The sequence below is a fragment of the Nothobranchius furzeri genome, chromosome 7 (assembly GCF_043380555.1).
Source record: "Nothobranchius furzeri strain GRZ-AD chromosome 7, NfurGRZ-RIMD1, whole genome shotgun sequence".
NCBI classification, from domain to species: Eukaryota; Metazoa; Chordata; class Actinopteri; order Cyprinodontiformes; family Nothobranchiidae; genus Nothobranchius; species Nothobranchius furzeri.
Genome location: NC_091747.1, coordinates 68,622,128 through 68,645,333, shown reverse-complemented (window position 1 = coordinate 68,645,333; position 23,206 = coordinate 68,622,128). Strand labels below are relative to the sequence as shown.

Here is a 23,206-nt window from a genome sequence, read left to right as displayed (position 1 = left end):
TTGAAACGACGTGAATCGGTGCTCGGTCGGTACTGTGGAATTCGGTCGGTACCTTAAAAAGTACCGAATTCGGTACCCATCCCTAGTGTTGGATCAGTGCTGATTCTCTGGTATTCTCTTTATGTATATAAAACTTAAATCCCCTCCACTTGTTCATGTCGTCTTAATTTAGCACGTCACCTTTATCATGCAGCTTTGGTTACGCCCATACCTCTACTGCACTCGCTGCTGCACCATTTATAGGCCTGAAACAAACGCAACGGCAGCCAACCAAGAAAACAGCAAGTGTCTTTGCTTTTGAGTGCCACTTCAGTTTTCGTCAACCCCGTTAAGAAGTTATTTAACATAAATCATCTTCTAACCCTGCTTTATGACCTTTTGTGCCACGTGACTTGATTCTTGTTTTGTTCCTGTTTACGCAGGATAAGAAAATGCTGCAGACTGCCCAGCAGATGCTGCAGGACAGCAAGACCAAGATCGACATCATCCGGATGCAAATACGCAAGGCCGTTCAGGCCACCGAGCACACGGAGGACACGCAGGGTGAGTGTTCAGGGAGGAGACGGGGCTGAATCCACCTGGCCTCGTTTATAAACTGTCAAGCACCAAACCAGACAGCAGGTTGATCAGGAGTTCCCAAACAATTATTGTTGTGGTTTTACCTGATAAGTTCATTTTCACCATTGATACTAGATAGTTGTGATTTCTGATTAGGCATAAACGGTCGTCCTGTAGCGTGTCAGCTGGGAAAGAGTGATGAAACACAGTTTCTAACGTGAAAGTAAGTGTGAAGGAGGCAGATTTACATTCAAGATGAACACCATCTTTGTAGAGGGCTCTCATGGCTTCAGCGCCTTTTTCATGCCAGAGTAGGACTTTGAGCACAAGTGCTACAAACAAATCAGTATTAACTTCTTTGGCATTAAGGTTATTAATCTTAGCAGTAAATCACATGAATACTGTATAGAAAAACCACATCATTGGAGTTTTAAAAGCAACCAGGATGTAAAGTAAACTTTTGGATCAAGTGTTGGATACTCGTTAGCTGGCAGAGACAGGAGGCTTCTTGTTTTATACCCGTTTTATCTTCCATCTGATCTGCAGCGAGGCTTTCTTCTGTCCTGTGTTTAAGTCCTGAGCAGCAGCTCCATGCTGCAGACACACTCATCAGTGAGGGGCCTGCTTGGTGTCCTCACATGACCCTTGTCTGGGACGAGGGGCCAGAGATGAAGAGGATTGTTCAGTTTGATACACAGCAGTGTGTGTGAGTGTGCGTGTGCGTGTGTGTGTGTGAGTGTGCGTGTGTGTGTGTGTGTGTGTGTGTGTGTGTGTGTGTGTGTGTGTGTGTGTGTGTGTGTGTGTGTGTGTGTGTGTGTGTGTGCGCGTGTGTGTGTGTGTGTGTGTGTGTGTGTGTGTGTGTGTGTGTGTGTGTGTGTGAGAGAGAGAGAGAGCAGCACAAAGCCCGTGCAGCTGCCCACCTGGCGTGCTGCTGAATGACTAATCAGATTGACCTGCTACACAAATAAACTGAACCTTTTAGTAAAACAGTAGGTGGATCAAACATATCTGAACACACACACACACACACACACACACACACACACACACACACACACACACACACACACACAGAGGCAAAGGTAGATGTGTGCATCTGAGTCCTTTCTGACAGTTGAGGGCTTTTGTTGTTCCTGTTGCAGAGCTGTGAACCCAGTGGAATATTAAAGCTCTCTAATGGAAATATGAGGAGACAGATGAGAGTCCCAGGATGTGTGTGTGTGTGTGTGGGGGGGGGGGGGGGGGGGTCTTTAGACACTCAGCAGGAGAGGAGTAGAAACAGATTTTACAGACATCCCCTTTGGAGCTATCTTTGCCTCTTTACTCATGAGTGAGTGAGGGAGGGAGCTGATGGCGGTTCTAGAAGTGGGTGTGTTTTAAAGCAAAGGCCATACCTGCAGTTTGGAGGGATGGCTTAAATGTCCAGCTGTGTCCCGCTATGTTAAAACCTGCAGGTGTGTGTGTGTGCGTGTGTTGTGCAATACTTTCCATTTCTGTAAATAGACGAAAATGTCATGAACAGACATGTGAGTAACGTACAGTGCTCTACATTTCTGTTATTCTACACCTTCTTGCACATCTGGAATCTTCTTCCTATTAAAAACCTTAAAGTGTGACCCAACCGTCTGATTAAGAAACAAACGTTGCAAGAGGAAACTCCTCGTTGTTTCCCAAGCAGGGTGCATTCATGCTATGCTGCTTAGTGTTGGGTTCATGGGACATGTTTTGGTATTAAAGGAGTCCGTGTTGGTCTGGGAGAAAAAAAACACAATCTAGCTTGACTTTTACCAGCCTCCTTCCATGGTCCTTGTCGTATAGGTATGTAAAGATGGCCTTTCTTCTGGTGTTGAAAATTGAAGCCATGATATTCTGTATATGAGCACAGCCATTTATTTCTCTCAATCAAAACAAGGTCTGGTTTTTTTTACGTAGAGTTGGCAAATGACGTGGAACCAGACCCTAGGGATCACACATTTGCTCCAGCTTCAACTCCCTGGTTCTAGTTTATATTCATATGATCGATTATCCATGACCACTTCAGTGGTGGCTGTGCTGTATCACACACCCACTGTTATTTTTACAGAAATGATCCATTTTTGCATGATAAAATGTGTCTTGGTGACATAAATGTTATGACCTTGCGTGTTTACATTCTCTAGTAAAAGGTGTGTACACACATGACAATGTTCACACCTTTTTCAGCAACATATCATCCAGATGATTAGCTGGAAGTCCCGCTCAGATCCAGCAGTGAGAGCTGAAGCTCGACCGTGCTAGAGACTGAACCGTTGTCTGTTGTTATGTACAGGTTACACTACTGAGAGCTGCACCTTAGCCTGGCTCGGCTGCATTAACCCCTAGGTGCACTTTGAAAATGACTGATGCAGGCTACAGTTCTGAAGTTGATGGGTTGTTATATTGTGCTGCTGCACTTAGGTTGTATTTTTTACTGCTTTTAACAACAATTTGAAGTACTTTGTCAAATAGGACCTCTTTGTGTTTGTGTGAGTGGTTGGCGAGTAGGGTTGTCACGGTGTGAAAATTTAACCTCACGGTTATTGTGACCAAAATTACCACGGTTTTCGGTTTTATCGCGGTATTTTTTTCAAACGTGCTACATTTTCACACAATTAAATAAACCCTGTATGTCAGGAAATATTGTCCTCAGTTTGTGTCTAAATTTAGCCTAAAATGTGTTATTTAGTAATTATGTTGTTTATTTGTTTACCTTTATCCCCTTTAGTCTTTAAAATACCAATATTTGCCCATAACTTCTTATTTTATGTCTGTTTGATGTCATCATTTTAAAAATATTAGATCAGATGATACTCAGTACTCAAGTAGCCTTCTAATCAGATACTTTTTACCCTTACTTGAGTAATAAACCCTATATCAGGAAAATATCGTCCTCGGTTTGTGTCCTTCCAGTGAGCTTTGCAGATGTGGGAAAATGTCATCAGGCAGTAATCGTTGTTAAATTCATAATTATTCTCGGAGAGAGACCAACTCTTATCTGCCCCTGGGAGCCCCGTAATGCATAGCGTCATTTCAACATGGCGGTGTCCGCGACACGGTTTATATGCAGGTAGCGGCGCTGCGGCTGCTTTATATAGCGACTCGTTGCATTCTCCCTCAACCCAAATCCTCGGATCACGCATTTTAGCTAAAACGCTAACGTTAGCTTGCCTTGCGTTGACTGTAGAGTTGTGGGTGATGGTCACGCAGATGTGTCATGAGATTTGAAGCGTTGCTGCCTTTCACATACACTTTTTCTGCTCGTGCTGCAAACAGGATAGCCGTCTTCTATCAGCTGTCCCTCGGCATTCTTCAAATATCCAAAAGATGCCCGTACTTCCCACTTTGTCTTCTTTGAGGGATAATAAATGTCCTGAGCGCTGCCGTCTCCTCCTTTGGCCATTATTTCAGCTTTAGCTTCAAGAAAGTTTTGGTTGTAAACAACAAAGTGCGCATGTGCCGCCGGCAACTTCAGCAGATGATACGGTGGCTGGTAAGGGTCACCGCGCCTACGGTATTCTACCGAGATAATATAATTTTTTAAAAACAAGACGGTTATTATTATTATTGTCACCTTTTTTTTACCGGGGTTTACCGCTACACCGGTTACCGTGACAACCCTATTGGCGAGAGCTTTTTATTCAGTTGTTCTTGTCATTAACACAAATGGGAACTTCCTTTAGTGTAACACCTACTTCACACTGGAAGCATCAGCAGAGCTGAGCGGTTAACTCGCGCCTTTCGGTGCATGCCAGTAAGCGCCACGAGAAGCTTCTCCGTGGTGCTCCTCGCTGGACTCGCGGATCATAAAATCCCTCGAGACTTCAAAGGTCACGGTTTGTTCATGCCATTCTTCATTAGAACAGAATAGACTTTATCGATCCCACAGTAGGGAAAGTCACTCGTTACAGCAGCACACACACACTTAGAGGTACAGGTAAACCACCAAATAGTTCCCGAGCGCGGCCACAGCTGCAGCTCCCCGCTCCCCGCGGGGATGGGTCCAATGCGGAGATGAATTCCTTCAGTGTGTGATGACTATTGGGACTTTAAACACACAAAGGCAATAAGCTATTATTGTAAACGTCACCACTAAAAACAATGAATGAAAAGGAAACTTGGATTTCCAGAACTATGCAGCATAAACCAAAAAGAAGGAAATCCTGTTTGATGTCATGTATGATGTTGTTACGCCCCACTGTTAGGATTAAAGCCATGAAAACACACAGCTGCACGTCTGGAACGATGCTGGGAGTAAATAAGCCTTTAGGTCACTTGTGTTGACGTAATTTACATAGATATGAAATTGCATCGCTGCAATACTTTTATTTTGAAAATTAGCGGGGTTTTTTACACTGAAACCGTATGGGATTTACTGTCTAGCCCTGTTAGTGTGTCCCAGAAGCGACTCGCAGCAGAAATGGAACTCGATCCTGTCTTTAGCAGCGCGGCGTGGTGAGGTGCGCCGCGTCTGGGACGCGCCTGGAAGTTTCCGCGGCGTGGCTGGTTTGACTCATCCTCATAGACTATAACGGATTCTAGTTAAAGCTGTGCCGTTCCGCCACCGACGCTCCCAGTGTGAAGCAGGCTAATGCTTTAGATTTAGTAGAAATATAAAGTCTAGTGTAAATAATTAATAAACTAGGTCCTTCGAGTCCTGCCTTATGTCCTTTCAAACAGCTTCTCTTGTTCTACCATGTTGATCGGGAATGCTCTGGAGATATAAGTCGTTGTGAACACGGTGAGAAAGTGGATACACAAAAACTTACCTGGAATTTTTCTGAATAATGTTTCTGGACATGAGAGCGGTGGGGAGCTGACGTGTAGTTAAAGAAATGCAGCTGTTTCCTTTCTAAGCACCTTTCTCTCTCTCTCTCTCTCTCTCTCTCTCTCACTCACCCCCCCCCCCCACACACACACACACACACACACACACACACACACACAGGCCTGCGCAATGTTTAGCGTACACAGATAGTCTCCAGGCGCCACACCCGGTGGAAGGGTCATCTAGCAGGGTCTGGGTTGGAGGAGCAACACCTTATTAGGAAATAAAAGCGTCCACATCATCCGTTACTTCCACCTCCACAGTTTTCCTTCAACTCTCCTCTCGTAGAAAATAAAACCGTTCTTCACCTTTTTTATTCCTTGTTTAAAGAGTCAAACTCGCCGTTTAAGGACCAACTTGTCCGGTAGCTGCCGCCCTGCTCCTCCTCTGACCAGCGAGCTCTTGTTAGTTTATCACCCGTGGTGCATTTAGGCTAAGCACTTCACCGTTAACGTGCTTTAATGGATATGGTCCGTGTGTGGCTTCGTGTTGTTTTGACTCTTGTCCTGGGACCGTCGCAGCTCGTTTTCTGCATTACTCTGACTTCCATTACCTTATCTTCACATCTCCTGGGTCAGATAAGGAATTCTGTTTGTTTTGACTCCGATTCTGCTTTGAAGTCTCCAGCAGTGTGGAACTGGACCTATGTAGCAGCTGATTTAGCTGTTAAGGCAGAGGTCCAGCAAGGGTGGAGAGATTTAAATGGGTAAAGAGTTTCAGGAGTTTATTAGTTCTGTTTGCTGTCAGTGATGTGGGGTGTCATCTTCCAGCAATCAGTGGATGGAGCTGAAATTAATGTCTGCAGTCTCCTTTCAGAAGCTGCTAATGCTTGGCTGAGGTCCGATGTACGATGCATTAAGACATTAACTTCTCATAGATGGAGGAGTTTCCTCCAACTCAACACAGAGAATCAAAACTAGAGGGCACTGAAATGCACCCGAGTAGAGAAACCACACCGGGCAGAGGCGACTTGTGTAAAACCGTCTTGTCTGATGTTTGAACGGGCAGGTAACCATGACCTGTGTGGGGTGGAGCTGCGTATCGAAGAGCTGAGGCATCACTACAGGGTGGAGCACGCAGTCGCCGAGGGGGCCAAGAATGTCCTCAGGCTCCTGGGAGCCAACAAGGTTCAGGACAAGAAGGCTCTGTCTGAGGTCAGATCACACGCTTCACAGCTTTCAGATCCACGTGTTGGTGAAGGAACCAGATCCAAACCTATTCACTCAAAAACACAAGCTTAGAGGACCTGTTAATGGGACTAACGAAGGATGTGATGGTCTGCAGGCTCAGTCTCGACTTAGCGAGGCGTCCCAGCGGCTGGACCTGCTGAGAGACTCCCTGGACCAGCGTTTAGCCGAGCTGCCAGAGGACCATCCCAAAGCCAGCGTCATCAAAGAGGAGCTGGTTTTGGCCTCCTCGCCTGCATTCAGCTCTCTTCATGGTGCCCCTTACCTGCAAAACCAGTACAGCACCCTCAACAAGCCATCTCCTCTCACAGGTGGGTTACAAAGCCTTGAGGGTAGAGTGCTGAGGGCGGACTGTGTGAAATGACCAAAATCTCATCTTGATCTAAATCATTTACGCCTGAGAATGTCGAGAAGCGGTGGAGTGCGCGTTACGTAGATTCTGGTGATTTTGGGAAGAGTTGGCTAAGCTGAGGCTAACAATAGTGCACTTCCTCTCTGTTTTTGGGTCATCGTGCACTTCCTTTTTCCATCTCAAAACAAAAGATTCAATCCTTGTTCTCAATCAGAAACACTTTATAGATATTATTCTGCTACAAGCTTAGTGTTGATGTGTCACTGCTAGATGCTGACCTCCGCCTCAGCTGGTGGAACATACCCCCTCCTGTCTCTGAAGGATGTTTAACGGTCTTGTGTTTCCCTTCAGGCACCCTGCAGGTGCAGCTGCTGGGGTGTGTTGGGCTGCTGGAGGTGGTGCCAGGTCGCAGTAAAGGGACGCCCGTCACTCTGCCCTGCTACGGCCCCGGAGACACGAAGTCCTTCATGAGGGGAAGCAAAGGATTGTACGGGCGCACCGGCTCTGTCAGCGGGAAGACCCCCAACAAGACCGACGAGCTGTCCAGTAAGCAGCTAGGAAAAGCTTCTTCTGTGGTTCCAGACACGCCAACACATCATTTCATATGGTGTGTGTGCATGTGTGTGTGTGTGTGTGTGTGTGTGTTTTCTTTATTTGTATTTGTAGCTGAGGTGAGTGCAGTGTTAAAGCTGGACAACACAGTGGTGGGCCAGACTGCCTGGAGGACTGTAGGAGAGCAGTCGTGGGATCAGACCTTCACCGTGGAGCTTGAAAGGGTCAGAACGCGCACGCACACACACACACACACACACACACACACACACACACACACACTAGGGTTGGGTACCTTTGACATTTGAATCGATCCGGTACTAATTCCCGGTACCTAGGAATCGATACCGGTACTTAACGGTACCAATTTTCGATACTTTTGAGTGTTTATTATTTTAATTCTCTTTTATAATTAAATATATATTTTTCTCAATGTATAACCATATTTGATAAATATCACGATAAATAACATACAACAGTTTGTATTTTAACATCGTCCTTGTAGTTTTATAAGCTGATAATTAAACTGAAGCAAACATCTTTACTGTGAACTAAATTTACTGTGTATCTTCATTCCTTTTGCCGTCCTTTTTCATTTGATTTTTCCTACTGGGAAGTTAGAATTTCCGAGAAGAAAGTGAACGCACCATTAGATGATAACAACGGTGGCAATGGAAGCTAACATATCAAGCTAACGTTATCTTAAACAGTTTATTTAGCTGCTGGAGCAGATTAAAACGATGATGCCTCACACTTAGATCGTTGTCACTGGTTTCATCTTCACCCGTCGCATTTAGTAAAGTGAAGCCAAACTTTAGAGCACGTTCATGTTCTTCTAGTCGGGAATTCGGAGTTCCGAGGAGAAAGCGAACGCACCATTAGCGAAACGGAAGCTAACATATCAAGCTAACGTTATCTTAAACATTTTATTTACCTACCGGAGCAGATTAAGATGAGGATGTCTCACTTAGATCGTTGTCGCTGGTTTCATCATCACCCAGTTACCCATCACATTTAGTGAAGTGGACCCAAGCGTTAGCGTGCGTTCTTTCTACCATGCTGCTCTGTTTACAACTGGCTCGCAGCGACCGACGACATAACGCTCTTGCGCATGCGCAGCTGTCTTGGCAAGTTCTCGTTATGAAGGACGGGTACCGAAACGAGGCAAAATTTGAAATGACGTGAATCGGTGCTCGGTCGGTACCTTAAAAAGTACCGAATTCGGTACCTATCCCTAATACACACACACACACACGCACACGCACACACACACACACACACACACAAACAAACTTGTTGAATAGACAGATGTAGTTTAATTTATACTTGTGTGTGTGTGTGTATTTATACTTGTGTGTGTGTGTGTGTGTGTGTGTGTGTGTGTGTGTGTGTGTGTGTGTGTGTGTGTGTGTGTGTGTGTGTGTGTGTGTGTGTGTGTGTGTGTGTGTGTGTGTGTGTGTGTGTGTGTGTGTGTGTGTGTGTGTGTGTGTGTGTGCGTGCGTGTGCGTGTGCGTGTGTTTTAGTCAAGAGAGCTGGAGATTGCCGTTTACTGGAAGGACTACCGCTCACTGTGTGCACTGAAGTACCTGAAGCTGGAAGAGTTCCTGGACAACCAAAAACACCGAGTTCAGCTGGATCTGGAGCCTCAGGGCCTGCTGCTGGCTGAGGTACATGTGGACTATACACACATACAGCTGTAACCCTAACCCTGTGCATTATATTTGGCCTTAGAGTGAGAATGCAAGACATTAATTAACATTTGATGCTTATATGATGTTCATAAATGAGCTCATCCTCCAGCCCCCGAGCTGTCACATCCACCTGTGCTGCTTTAAGATGCCTGAAAGTCTCAGAGTGACATTGTAAATACGCGCCTGGTTTGCGTTTGTTGTTGATCTCTAGGTAACCTTCTTTAATCCGGTCATCGAGAGGGTTCCTCGCCTCCAGAGACAGAAGAAGATCTTTTCAAAGCAGCAAGGTGGGAAAATAGAGTAGATGTTCAAGAAATAAACCTGCTTCTGTTTTCTTTTGTTTTACAAAGAAATATCATTTTAAAAATGGCTACGTTATAACTGCATTTATCTTTAGTTATGGTGCCCTCTAGTGTTGAAATGATGTTTTATGAGAATGGCATTTATCTAAAAAGTGTAATTTACCAGGAAGTATATTCTCTTATGTTTAACCCTTATACAACCCTTTAATTCTCTAACATTTTTGTCCTTTGAGCACAAAAAAATGCACTAAGGTCATATAAGGGTTAACTCGTTCACTGCCGGCCGTTACCTGAACAAAAAGCCCCCGACTGCCAGCGTTTTTTGAGCATTTTTACTTCTTACATCAAGAAGAATCTGTGCGTTTGTAGCTTTCTCCATTTTTTCACAGTCTGTTGTTAAAGCGAGCTGCTGAAGCTTTTCTGGTGTGCGCCTCGCTTTAGGCCAAGCGGCGTCCCAAAACCATCCTCTGATTCATGGATTGTGTGCTTCCTGAACACGTGACACACACATGGGTGAAAAGCAACAGTAGAGCCACGATGTTTACCCCAAGGTGCACGCGTGTGTGTGTGTGTGTGTGTGTGCTTGTACCTCCAGGCAAGGCGTTCCTCCGAGCCCGTCAGATGAACGTGGACATCGGGACGTGGGTGAGGCTGCTCCGAAACGCCATTCCTACTGCCAACAACTCAGGAACTTACAGCCCCAATGCACCAAGCTTAAACCTTAACTCTGGGTGAGACACACACACACACACACACACAGGACATGCCATAAAGATGAACACACTGTTTGATTCCACTCAGACTATCAAACACAACGGCTTTCCTCAGACCTTCTCCTTGTGTTTCCTGGCAGAGAATAAAGCGCGTGGTGCTTCCTCGGCCATGTGTCTAACAGTCCTGTTGTGTTTTGTCCCGTGTCGCCCTGCTTGTGTTGTGTGTGTGTGTGGGATTTTCAGGGAGATCTCGGTGGAGAAGTTGATTCTGGACAGCGACTCTCCAGTAAGAGGAGATTTGAAGCGAGACACGGACGCACACACTCCGGTGAGAGAGAGCCCGAGGGAGAGAGAAAACCTGGGAGATAGGGGAGGTGTGATGAGGGACCGTTTCCAGAAATTAACTTTTTTTTTAATTTGTTTTTAGAAGAAAGAAAAAATAAAAAAAAAGTTAGACAAACTGGTCACCCTCTGGGTAGTGCGAAGCGCTAAATAAATAAATATAATCATCAACTAAACTCTAAATGAAGATTTTGATCTTAAACTTTTTTACTCTGGTAAAGAAAAGGCTGCAGTTACTCCCAAGGAGGTCTGGGCTCCTGGTTCTCCAGAACCCACAAAGAACACGGAGTCACCCTCAAAATGTGTCTCCTGTCCTCCATTTTGTGTCCTCTCACCTGTGTCTCTGCATGTCCTGTCCCTCGTGTCTCTTTCCCCACTCTCCCATAGGACCAACTCCAAGTCATCGAGCCCCTTTCCCCTCCTGATTCTCCTGCTCGAACCCCACCTGTCAGCAGGTACACACACACACACACACACACACACACCCTATGCATTTGTATCTACAGTTAAGGTCAGAATTATTAGCTCCCCTGATGAAATCACACACAACTCTTTTAATTTCCATGGAAATGTCCCAAATAAAAATCATTCATTCAATTCAAAAATACTTTATTAATCCCAGAGGGAAAATGGTTGCTGTAGTAGCTCAGAATAATAATAATAATCAAGTCATCAAAGAGTTGTTGTATATTACAATGGCTGTTGGCAGGAAGGATCTCCAGTAGCGGTCAGTGTTGCAGCCAAACTGAAGAAGCCTCTGACTGAAGACACTCTTCCGTTGTCGGACAGTCTTGTGAAGAGAATGCTCAGGGTTGTCCATCATTTTCTTGATTCTCTGGAGAATCCTTCTTTGCATGATCTCCTCCAGCGGTTCCGAAACTGCCGAAACTCTGCCTGAGTCCTTGAAAGGGCTTGGAGTTCCTCCATCTTGTTGGCCAGTGATCTCACATTGCCCGTTATGATCGATGGAGGAGATGGTTTGAATTTCTTCTTTCTCTGTCTCCGTTTTGCTCCCGCTCTGCACCCACGCTTCTTGCGTTTTAGCTCATGTGGGATTTGTGGCTTCAGCTGAGGTATTATTTCAGCCTTTCCAATGTTAATCAGCTGCTCCCGACTGTAAACCAGCTTGTTGCCATGGTTACGCATCATAACAAACGCTCAAAAAGTGAAAAAAGTGAAAGAATAGCAGTAAAAATCCTCCAGGCTTCACAGCACCAGAAACAGAAAAGTACTTATATCGCTTCAAAGACAACTTATCCACAAAGTCTTATCAGTTTATTTTACTGATGTGCTGAACTGTAACAAGAGAACGACGGGGCCAAACTCGTCATCCCTCCTGCTCTCTCTTAACTGCCAAGACAAATGTGACAAACCCTCACACCACTCCCGATTAATCAGTCCGGATCAAACCTCACAGCAGAAGCTCTGGTTAGCAGGTCAGAGGCTCCTGAACTCTTGGACTAGTCTGACCCGTCCGGTAAGAAGCCAGTTCTTCAGACCACTAAAGTAACACGAGGGTGGAGGCTAGACTTCCATCTTCAACTGTTTCGTGGTGTTAACAGCTGCAGGATGCGTCGTTGCAAAGCAAACCCAGGCGTGGCGGTAGGCGCCAAACTTTTCAGAAACTTCGGCAAGAAGAAGAATCAGAGACGCCAACGAGGTGCTCAGCTGGCCTCTACTTGGAGAAATGGTGGCCCGGGGGTTAGGAGTTCACCTGTAACCAGTGGGTTGCAAACCCAGGCTGTGTTAGCGTCTGTCATTGTGCTCTTTGGCAGGACGCTTCACCCTGCCTGCCTTTAGGTGGTGATCAGATGGACCAGTGGCTTCTTTGTACGGCAGCCTCACTGCTGTCAGTGTTCTCCGGGGCTGCTGTGGCTAAGATGCAACTCATCTCCACCAGCGTGTGAACGAGTGACTGTAGTGTAACGCACTGTGGAGTCCTCTGACTGCTATACAAGTGCAGGTCATTTAGTATTCATCATCTGAAGTTGATCCTTAAAGGAAGACCGTTGTGGGAGCTCTTCATCGTGGACGACGTCAAGGTCACCATAAACTCTTTATTACTGAAACTACAGCACGTCAGCGCCCAACCAGAGTTTGACTGTGGAAATTACAAACATGTTCTTTGGTCTGAAAAGATTAAACTTGAGCTCTTAGAGTACAGGGATGCTGTTTTTGTTTCTGCGAAGAAACCCTGAAAACACAGTCCTCCCTGTTGAGCACGGTGGTAGGAGCATCATGTTGTGGGGCTGCTTTGCAGCGTCAGGCACTGGAACTGCATTTGTGTTCATGGGATCCTGAAATGAAGAGCAGTATGTTGGTATTTTGAAGAACTGTAAAGAAGCCTGCTTGAGGTCTTGCTTTAGACCACCGTTGGGTCCTTCAGCAGGATAATTACCCAAAGTACTGCATACATCTAAGTTGGTGACAAACCTTTTGAGGGACATGAAATCGGGATCCTGGAGTGGCGTACTCAAACTTTGAGTTGTGGGTGGAGCAGCCTCGGCGGTCCGAGTGCATCTGCTTTTATGGAGTTACTAAATGACACAAGGACACAGTTTAGATGCCGTTGTGAGCTGGTTCTGTGTCCTGTGGAGGTAACAGGCTGTTGCTGATGCTTAAATCTCTTCCTTTTGCTGTTTTTACAAACTCAAGATGTCAGTTCATTCTTTGATATATTTCACAGAGCGATTACGACTCTGTCATCTGATTGGAGCATAAGATTAATCTCCGCTTTATTTGTAATATCCACCTTCCATCAGACAGAAGAAAGGCCCTCTGTCCCTTCAGGACTTCCGACTGATTGCTGTGTTGGGACGTGGACACTTTGGGAAGGTACATTTCCTCTTTTTCCTCTTATTTATTTGACACCCGTGAGCTCAGTGCCATACTCGACCTTAACTTTACATGAAAACTCTACAAAAGATTTAAGGTTTGATGTTTATGCGATCAGCTTGTTCAGGAGCTGTCTGAATTTTCTTCTGAGGAATCCAAGTTTAAAAACACGCTCAAACGGATGGGTACTGAATTCGGTACTTTTTAAGGCACCGACCGAATTCCACAGTACCGACCGAGCACCGATTCACGTCATTTCAAACGGTGCCTCGTTTCGGTACCCGTCCTTCATAACGAGAACTTGCCTAGACAGCTGCGCATGCGCAAGAGCGTTATGTCATCGCTCGCTGCGAGCGAGTTGTAAACAGAGCAGCATGGTAGAAAGAACGCACGCTAACGCTTGGGTCCACTTCACTAAATGTGATGGGTAACTGGGTGATGATGAAACCAGCGACAACGATCTAAGTGAGACATCTTCATCTTAATCTGCTCCGGTAGGTAAATAAAATGTTTAAGATAACGTTAGCTTGAAATGTTAGCTTCCGTTCCGCTAATGGTGCGTTTGCTTTCTCCTCGGAACTCCGAATTTACGACTAGAAGAACATGAACGCGCTCTAAAGTTTGGCTTCACTTTACTAAATGCGACGGGTGAAGAGGAAACCAGCGACAACGATCTAAGTGTGAGGCATCATCGTTTTAATCTGCTCCAGCAGCTAAATAAACTGTTTAAGATAACGTTAGCTTGGTATGTTAGCTTCCATTGCTACCACTGTTATCAGCTAATGGTGCGTTCGCTTTCTCCTCGGAAATTCTAACTTCCCAGTAGGAAAAATCAAATGAAAAAAGACGGCAAAAGGAATCAAGATACACAGTAAATTTAGTTCACAGTAAAGATGTTTGCTTCAGTTTAATTATCAGCTTATAAAACTACAAGGACCATGTTAAAATACAAACAGTTGAATGTTATTTATCGTGATATTTATCAAATATTGTTATACATTGAGAAAAACATATATTTAATTATAAAAGAGAATTAAAGTATTAAACACTCAAAAGTATCGAAAACTGGTACCGGTATCAAGCCCTAGGTACCGGGAATTAGTACCGAATCTATTCAGCCTCCCTGGAAAGGTCTACTCCAAGGTACTGGAGAGGAGGGTCCGATCGATAGTTGAATCTCAGAGGAGGAGCAATGTGGTTTTCGTCCTGACCGTGGAACTGTGGACCAGCTCTATACCCTTGCAAGGGTGATGGAGGGGGCATGGGAGTTTGCCCAACCAATCCACATGTGCTTTGTGGATTTGGAGAAGGCTTATGACCGTGTCCACAGGGGCACCCTGTGGGGGACGCTCCAGGAGTATGGGGTGGGTGGCTTTCTGTTAAGGGCCATTCAGTCCCTTTACCAGAGGAGCGTGAGTTTGGTCCGCATAGCCGGTAGTAAGTCGGACCTGTTCCCGGTGAGGGTTGGACTCCGCCAGGGCTGCCCTTTGTCACCGGTTCTGTTCATTACCTTTATGGACAGAATTTCTAGACGCAGCCGTGGTGTGGAGTGTGTCGAGTTTGGTGGCAGGAGAATCTCGTCTCTGCATTTTGCGGATGATGTGGTCCTCCTAGCTCCATCCAGCTCTGACCTTCAGCTCTTGCTGGGTAGGTTCGCGGCCGAATGTGAAGCGGCTGGGATGAGGATCAGCACCTCCAAATCTGAGACCATGGTTCTCGACCGGAAAAGGGTGGCTTGCCTCCTCCGGGTCGGGGGAGAGGTCCTACCTCAAGTGGAGGAGTTTAAGTATCTCGGGGTCTTGTTCACGAGTGAGGGTAGGAGGGATCGGGAGATCGACAGGCGGATTGGTTCAGCGTCTGCAGTGATGCGGACGCTGAGCCGATCTGTCGTGGGGAAGAGGGAGCTGAGCCAGAAAGCCAGGCTCTCGATTTACCGGTCGATCTACGTCCCATTCCTCACCTATGGTCATGAGCTTTGGGTAATGACCGAAAGAACGAGATCGCGGATACAAGCGGCCGAAATGAGTTTCCTCCGTAGGGTGGCCGGGCTCAGCCTTAGAGATAGGGTGAGGAGCTCGGACATTCGGGAGGGACTCGGAGTAGAACCGCTGCTCCTCCGGATCGAAAGGAGCCAGTTGAGGTGGTTTGGGCATCTGGTCAGGATGCCTCCTGGACGCCTCCCCGGGGAGGTGTTTCGGGCATGTCCTGCCGGCAGAAGGCCCCCGGGTCGACCCAGGACACGTTGGAGAGGTTACATCTCCAATCTGGTCCGGGAACGCCTTGGGGTCCTGCCGGAGGAGCTGGTGGACAAGGCCAGGGAGAGGATGGCCTGGAGCTCCCTAATTGGGATGCTGCCCCCGCGACCCGGACCCGGATAAGCGGAGGAAGACGAAGACGAAGATCTATTCAAATGTCAAAGGTACCCATCCATAAACAGATGTGATCCTTTGTTTTTCCCAAAGTAGTTTTTCAGAGCCTTGTTTAAAAAAAACTTCCTATACAGCTACACGTTGATTCGACTTGAGTAGAGTCTTTCAAACACCAACAGCGAAGGAAAAAAAGAAAGAATCTGTGGCTTTCAGCAGTAGAAACCTTTCATCTGTTACACCCAAGCCTTCATTTGTCCTTTCTCATACTGAAACAAAGTGTTTCTGTTTCTGCAGGTGTTGTTGTCGGAGTACAAGAAGACCGGTACGATGTTCGCCATCAAAGCTCTGAAGAAAGGCGACATTGTTGCTCGGGATGAGGTGGAAAGGTTTGTGCTGACGTGGAAAGAGGCCTGACTGAACGTCTCGGTGACCTTCCCTTTTCTCCGCTCATGCTACGTTGTTTTTTCCCCTCAGCCTGATGTGCGAAAAACACATCTTTGAGATAGTGAACATGTCGCACCATCCCTTCCTGGTCAACCTGTTTGCGTGCTTCCAGACCCCAGAGCACGTGTGCTTCGTTATGGAGTACACGGCAGGAGGCGACTTGATGATGCACATCCACACGGATGTCTTCACAGAGCCACGAGCTATGTATGTAGCGTGTGTGTGTGTGTGTGCGTGTGTGTGTGTGTGTGTGTGTGCGCGCGAGAAAGCATAATAAAATGTCTCCTGCACATACATGCACACACCCTTTGGCTGCAGGATTTGAACCTGCAGCCTTCTTGCTTTGGGGCAAGCAGTGCTACCTGCTGTTCCACCATGCAGACCCCTACTGTAAATACAATATTTAACGCTTCGATCTGCTAAATAAGATGGCTTCTAAACTGGGGGGTGGGGAATCTTGGTCTCTTTAATAGAGTTGGGCATTGAGCATCAATTGGAACCGGGACTAACTGTCAGTTTGTCAAAGTTGTTTTATTGTCATTTCTACCACGTGTGCAAGACATACAGAGAAACGAGATTGAGTTTCAGTACACACAATTCAGAGATCAGACGTACATGGGCCAGACACATGACAAGAGTTGGTGACTGCGGTCATTTGCAACAAGAGTCGCGCTACCTTAATAGATGAAAAGGGAATTACATGAGGATAGGTTGGGGGAGGGAAAAAAGGCATACCAGAGTTACTCCCGACAGGGCGTAGCTGTACTATGCAAAAAAAACACCTCAAACATATAAGCACGAACATCAACATTCACAACATGAGACTCCGATAGGGAGGCGGCCGGGGGGGGGTGGGGGGCGGGGGGGGGAGATCCTGTTTTTCCAGGGCCAGCAGCCATTTGTAGCGCTCAGCCAGCTGTGTCTGCAGGAGGAGGGAGAAGCGCAGAGCACATTGAGTTCCCGCAGATTTATGGCCTCGCTATGCAGAAGTCCACAATGTGAAGGGGGTGGGGGGTGGACGGGTTTCCACAGCATCTGTCTGCATTCCTTCCTTCGTGGGGGTTGTTGTTGGCAGTTCGAGGCTGCCTTGGCGTCAGATTAGGATAACAAGACTGTGTTTGGGTCAGGCAGAGATAATTTTCCCCTCTGCCTTCAGTCTGTAACTGGTCATTCCAGTCCTCCAGTGAAGCCAGTTCGGGTTATTAAACATCTCCACACCGTCCGGTGACCCTCTCCGAGATGACATCCATTTTGCGCACTAACACCGGTAACATAGCTAAGACATTGTCCAGCTTAGGGTTCACCTCGAGTAACGTCCCAGTCTGTGAGGTCTCCACCCGGACGGTGCTGTCCAAGGGTGCAGGTCGCCCTCCAATCGCTCCCGTCTTCCCAATTTTCCGGAAAACCGGATATCCTCCCACTCCAATCAGAAGAAATCCAGTGATCATCAGGCCAAATATCCACACACCTTCGATGTCCTCAATGGACAACTGAGAGAGGCATACGATCCTCCATTCTTTCCAGGAATCGAGCATATATCCCGCTGCGTGTGTCCCATGAGGGCAAGTGGGAGCCCCCTCCTCCGTTCTCATCGTAGAAAAAATCTTATCAATCGCGTTGAATGACCAATTAATTAAATCCATTTCTGAAAAATAGGGATTTCCAGAAGAAATGCAGAGAAGCGGTCTGTGGGCAGACAGGACAAAAGAGCCTTGGGGGAAAAAAAGATAAGGGAGCAAAAGCAGAAGCGTCTACTCTGTGAGCGCCAGGAGAAGTTCAAGTTTTTTATTTCGATTCCCAGTTCCGATTCCCAGTATGCCTGTCCGTCTTTCTTGAAAACATGTTTCCGTTCTAAATGAAGGTGATGTTGTTCATAGAATTAAAATTCATGTTAAAGTTGTAATTATTTCATCAAGTAAGACCCGTGGTTAGCTGGCTCATTTCAAACATGTCATGTTTTTGGATCCTGCCTCTTGAAAGAATCAGAATCTGCAATCGATAGGAATCAGAATCAAAACGAGGAATTAGAATTAGAATAGTTGAAATTCGAACATACCTAACCCTACTCTTGAGGGCGACTGTCTTGCATGTTTTTATTGTTTCCCTGCTCTGACTCACCTAATGTGATCAGCAAATGATTAACATGTTTCTGCAGAGCTTAATGAGCTGCTGAATAGGTGATTCAGTCCCTGAATCAGGAGTGTTGGAGCAGAAAAACAACAACTTGTAGGATGCCAGCCCCTGAGAACCAGGGTTCCCCATCCCTGTTTTAATTACAAACTCGGTCACAGAACCCTCACCCCTCCTGTTGGCTGTCATCCCCCTGATACCAGAACCCACATTGCCAGAGGAAACGAGTACGCGCTAAACAACAGTCGTGGTTTTCTAGGTCCAAACATCTTCTGTTGTCCGTGACTTCAAGTGGTGTTTTTCTTTTTGGGACTCCTGAAGTTTAAGTGGTAGCAGCCGGCTGTTTCTCCTCCTCTGATGTTGTTGAGCGAAGAACCTCTTACACCAGTGTTGTTCTGTTGCTAAATACGTGAGTGGAGGACCCAGGGAAGTGCGGTGGTTGCTTTCGGACCGAGTCGTGTTATTGGTGGAGGTTTTTAGACTAATGTTTTTTTCTTTAATTTCCACAATCTATTCATAGCTATAGAAGAAGAAGAAGAAAATATCATGTCTATAGCGCCTCTCAAGATAAAAATCACGAGGCGCTTCACAAAAACAAAAAATGTAAAAATATAAAAAAGAATTTAGAAAATGATTAAAAATGTATTAAAATGATTAAAAAATAGACAATCATGATTAAAAATGTTAAGAAAGAGAGAGAGTGAACAGGAAAGAGGGAAATCAGTGGATCCTGAGGAAGGTGGAATAGGTGGGGAGAGCAGAATAAAGAGAGAGAGGTGAAGAAGGTCATACAAAAGCCAGCTTGAACAAGTGAGTCTTCAGCTGCTTTTTAAAGGAGACCACTGAGTCCACTGATCTCAGGCTCAGGGGGAGAGAGGTCCAGAGTCTGGGGGCCACAGCAGCAGATGATCTGTACTATGTTAGAACATTGTTAAGAGGCATGAAAATGTCATGAGGTGAGGGTGGAGATGGCAGACCATGTGTGGTGGAGGGTTCAGGAGGCAGAAGAGCAGGCACGGATGAAAAAATAAAAATGGATTTAATGGTAGCAGCACAAGCACGAACACAACGAAGACAACGCAATGATCCGACGACAGGAACAAAGAGGGAGGTATAAAAACACAGAACAATCAGGGAACACATGGGCAGGTTAACGAGGGGCAGGTGAGAACAATAAGGCCAATTACAGAAGGAGAGACACAGTCAGGGAGGCCGGGGCGAATCATGACAGAAAAACATTTTTAGCAAGCTTGTTTAGCAGATTTGCCGTTGTAGCCATAAACATCAGACAGAGGAACAGAAGGTGTCCAGGATGAGTCTTTGGCTACTTGAAAACACAACGTCCTCCTTTAGAATGGGTTAGCGTAGATGTCTACTTTAGCCTTAGAAGGGTTTATGCGGACACAAAAAAAGGAACATTAAAAATGAAACATTTTTAAAATCCAAAATGAAATAATCTGTTGCAGTGGTTCGTTGTGTACGTCTGCATTTAAAATCTCAGCCGACAGCCGGTTTGATTTGCTTCGTGTGTTCTGTGAGCGCTGCCGTCTGAGTGGAGGTGTTTGTGTTGCTCTGACTTCAGGTTCTACGCTGCCTGCGTGGTTCTTGGACTTCAGTTTCTTCATGACCACAAGATTGTGTATCGGTGAGTGACAACACACCTGTACTCATGCCTCTCACACCTTCAACTAGTTCTGGTCTAAAACTTTTAGCCCCTACATTATTTACAGTGAGAAAGACCTGGGACTCTAAATATCCCTGGTGGGACAGAGAAAAGGCTAAAGAACAGCTTCAACTCATATTGTTCTCATTATATTCCCTCGTTGCTGCCATTTTTAACTTTTACTGCAGTTGTAACAGCAATCTGTTAGGATTTCTTTTCAGTGTTCTTTGATTTCCGAACATTGTATTTTTGCCACCCAAAGCTTAGAAAATTGTATTTATTTTTAAACCAGATCTGAGTCGTGCAAGTTCTCTGCCACGTTCACGGTGCTTCAGGACACTTTCTGTCAAATCAAATCTTTCCTTTTGATTTTTAGTCGATCTTAAATAAGTTGAATATGTTCATTATCTGCTGCATCATCTCTGCTCCACAGAGACCTGAAGCTCGACAACCTGCTGCTAGGAACAGATGGCTATGTGAAGATCGCTGACTTTGGGCTGTGTAAAGAAGGTGGATGTTTGAGTTTGTGGTGTCGAGTCTTTTCTGTGTAAATGTTGCTGATTCTGTCACTGAGACTTGAGACAGAATCACGTTTCATAACTAAAAAAGGATTCATAAGAGGGTCGAGATATCAATCGTTAGTGAGTGCTGGAGTTTTGTGATTTACGTTTAAAACTCAAATGTCGTAAAGGTCCTGCAGGATTTTTGCAAAAGCTCACAAACGGCTTGATCTGCACGCAGGAATGGGTTATGGGGATCGGACCAGCACGTTCTGTGGGACTCCGGAGTTCCTGGCTCCAGAGGTGCTCACCGATACATCCTACACCAGAGCAGTGGACTGGTGGGGACTGGGGGTCCTGATCTATGAAATGTTGGTGGGAGAGGTGAGAACCAACATGCAGAGTTCATACATGATCCTAGCATGATGATGTCATTTAAAACACAGCCGGGGGGGGGGCTTGTGTTGTTAGTGGGACGATTTATATTCATGTTGATGATCTGTGTGTGTGTGTGTGTGTGTGTGTGTGTGTGTGTGTGTGTGTGTGTGTGTGTGTGTGTGTGTGTGTGCACGTGTGTGTGTGCACGTGTGTGTGTGTGTATGTATGTGTGTGTGTGTGTGTGCGCGCGTGTGTGTATGTGTGTGCGCGCATGTGTGTGTGTGCATGTGTGGGTGTGCATGTGTGTGCGCATGTGTGTGTGTGCATGTGTGTGTGCATGTGTGGGTTTGCGTGTGTGCATGTGTGCGCGTGTGTGCATGTGTGTGCTCATGTGTGTGTGTGCATGTTTGTGTGCGTGTGTGCATGTGTGTGTGCGTGTGTGCATGTGTGGGTGCGCGTGTGTGTGCGCGTGTGTGCATGTGTGTGCACGCGTGTGCGCGCGTGTGTGCATGTGTGTACGCGCATGTGTGCATGTGTGCGTGTGTGTGCATGTGTGTGTGTGCGCATATGTGTGTGTGTGTGCATGTGTGTGTGTGCATATGTGTGTGTGTGCGTGTGCGCATGTGTGTGTGCGCATATGTGTGTGCGTGCGTGCGTGTGTGCGCATGTGTGTGTGTGCATGTGTGGGTGTGCGTGTGTGCATGTGTGGGTGTGCATGTGTGTGCGCGCATATGTGTGTGCGTGTGTGTATGTGTGTGCGCGCGTGTGTGCATGTGTGTGCGCGCGTGTGTGCATGTGTGCGTGTGCATGTGTGTGTGTGCATATGTGTGTGTGTGCGTGTGCGCATGTGTGTGCGCACATATGTGTGTGTGTGCACGTGTGTGTGTGCACGCTTGTGTGTGTGTGCGCGCGTGTGTGTGTGTGCAGTCTCCTTTCCCAGGTGACGATGAAGAGGAGGTGTTTGACAGCATTGTGAATGATGAGGTCCGCTACCCACGCTTCCTCTCCACTGAGGCCATCGCCATCATGAGAAGGGTGAGAACATTCCTGCATGTTTTGCGTCTGTCCAGCAGACAGACCCGCCCTCCACAACACAGCTGGTAAAACACACAGCCTGAGTTATTCTCCTTGTGTCCCTGCAGCTGTTACGGAGGAATCCCGAGAGAAGGTTGGGATCTGGTGAGAAGGATGCAGAGGAGGTGAAGAAGCAGCCGTTTTTCAGAGTGAGTGCATCCGCTCAGCTCAACACCTCAGCCCCGTGTGGTCCGATTCCACACACTCTGTTTATTTAAATGGCGTTCTCGTCTCTCCAGAACGTGGACTGGGAGGCGTTGCTACAAAAGAAGGTGCCCCCTCCCTTCGTCCCCTCTGTTCGCGGTAGAGAAGACGTCAGTAACTTTGATGAAGAGTTCACCACTGAGCCTCCTGCTCTCACGCCTCCACGTGAGCCTCGTGCGCTTTCCCGTAAAGACCAGGACAGCTTTCGGGACTTTGACTACGTCTCTGACCTCTGCTAGTGGCCTCGAAGCCAACGGACTTTGGTTTAGTTGTGTCTGGAGCGGACCGATGGCCCGAGTGACCCGTCTGCTGGTAACTCCACTGTGAATGAGACTGAAGAGAGCCAGTCTGCTTGGTGTGGCTGCTGTTGATCATAGAAGACTCAAAAGATGAAAACAAAGAGAGCTGTTGACGCTCTTTCATGAGGAAGGATAAACATGGACACTTCTCCAGTCGCTGGAGACGATGAATAATGGAACTTGAACTGTTTAGCCTTTTATTCAGCATCCTCCCGTCCTGTGAGCGTTGCCTGCGCAGCTCTGGGAGGAGTGTGTGCACGTGTGCGTTGATTGTTTCTCAGTGGCCTCTCATACCAATGCCTTACATTTCTATGAGGTGTTTTCCAAAAAAATAACATCTTTTTTTAATCTGTGGCCCTTTTATTAAGAGCATGCTGCTGGAAACCAGAGCTTAGAGCATGACTCTTCCATATCGTGTAAAAACACTGCAGTGGGTCGTACCCGTGATGTCCGCCAACTACTCTTTAGAACTTTGCTGCTTAGGTTTTGCATCAGGAGTTAGTTTAATATTTAATGAATCTCTTGTTTTTACTAGGTTTTAAATAAGGATGTAGCAGTGGAACACAAAGCTACTGCAGACATGTCACTGAAACAAGAAATCAGAACACTAAACTGTGACGTGGCGGTTTCGTCGGCGTGGGTTTGAAAAGCATTCAGTCGGAGTTTTGTGACCATGAACGAACGTCATTTCCCAACAAGACAATTAAATCTTGAAATTCACTGACTAGTTGTAGTGTTTTTGTTTTGTTCTGCAGGATTTGGTTTCCTGT

At 46.4% G+C, this 23,206-nt stretch overlaps 1 protein-coding gene across 2 annotated transcripts in view; it reads left to right on the top strand.

The window, feature by feature from the left end:
* pkn1a (protein kinase N1a) overlaps positions 1-23,156 on the top strand; it is a 66,763-nt gene extending 43,607 nt beyond the window's left edge. For both annotated transcript variants that reach the window (XM_070553630.1, XM_015954469.3), the window contains exons 5-23: positions 423-543; positions 6,410-6,555; positions 6,686-6,899; positions 7,292-7,486; positions 7,607-7,716; positions 9,016-9,159; positions 9,395-9,470; positions 10,081-10,216; positions 10,442-10,526; positions 10,928-10,995; positions 13,303-13,375; positions 16,039-16,130; positions 16,219-16,395; positions 19,901-19,963; positions 20,415-20,491; positions 20,723-20,865; positions 21,787-21,894; positions 22,002-22,082; positions 22,173-23,156. In XM_070553630.1, coding sequence (XP_070409731.1) covers positions 423-543; positions 6,410-6,555; positions 6,686-6,899; positions 7,292-7,486; positions 7,607-7,716; positions 9,016-9,159; positions 9,395-9,470; positions 10,081-10,216; positions 10,442-10,526; positions 10,928-10,995; positions 13,303-13,375; positions 16,039-16,130; positions 16,219-16,395; positions 19,901-19,963; positions 20,415-20,491; positions 20,723-20,865; positions 21,787-21,894; positions 22,002-22,082; positions 22,173-22,376 — 2,313 coding nt within the window. In that variant the 3' untranslated portion in view covers positions 22,377-23,156. The remainder of the gene's footprint in view (positions 1-422; positions 544-6,409; positions 6,556-6,685; positions 6,900-7,291; positions 7,487-7,606; positions 7,717-9,015; positions 9,160-9,394; positions 9,471-10,080; positions 10,217-10,441; positions 10,527-10,927; positions 10,996-13,302; positions 13,376-16,038; positions 16,131-16,218; positions 16,396-19,900; positions 19,964-20,414; positions 20,492-20,722; positions 20,866-21,786; positions 21,895-22,001; positions 22,083-22,172) is intronic.
* Positions 23,157-23,206: the final 50 nt, after the last annotated feature.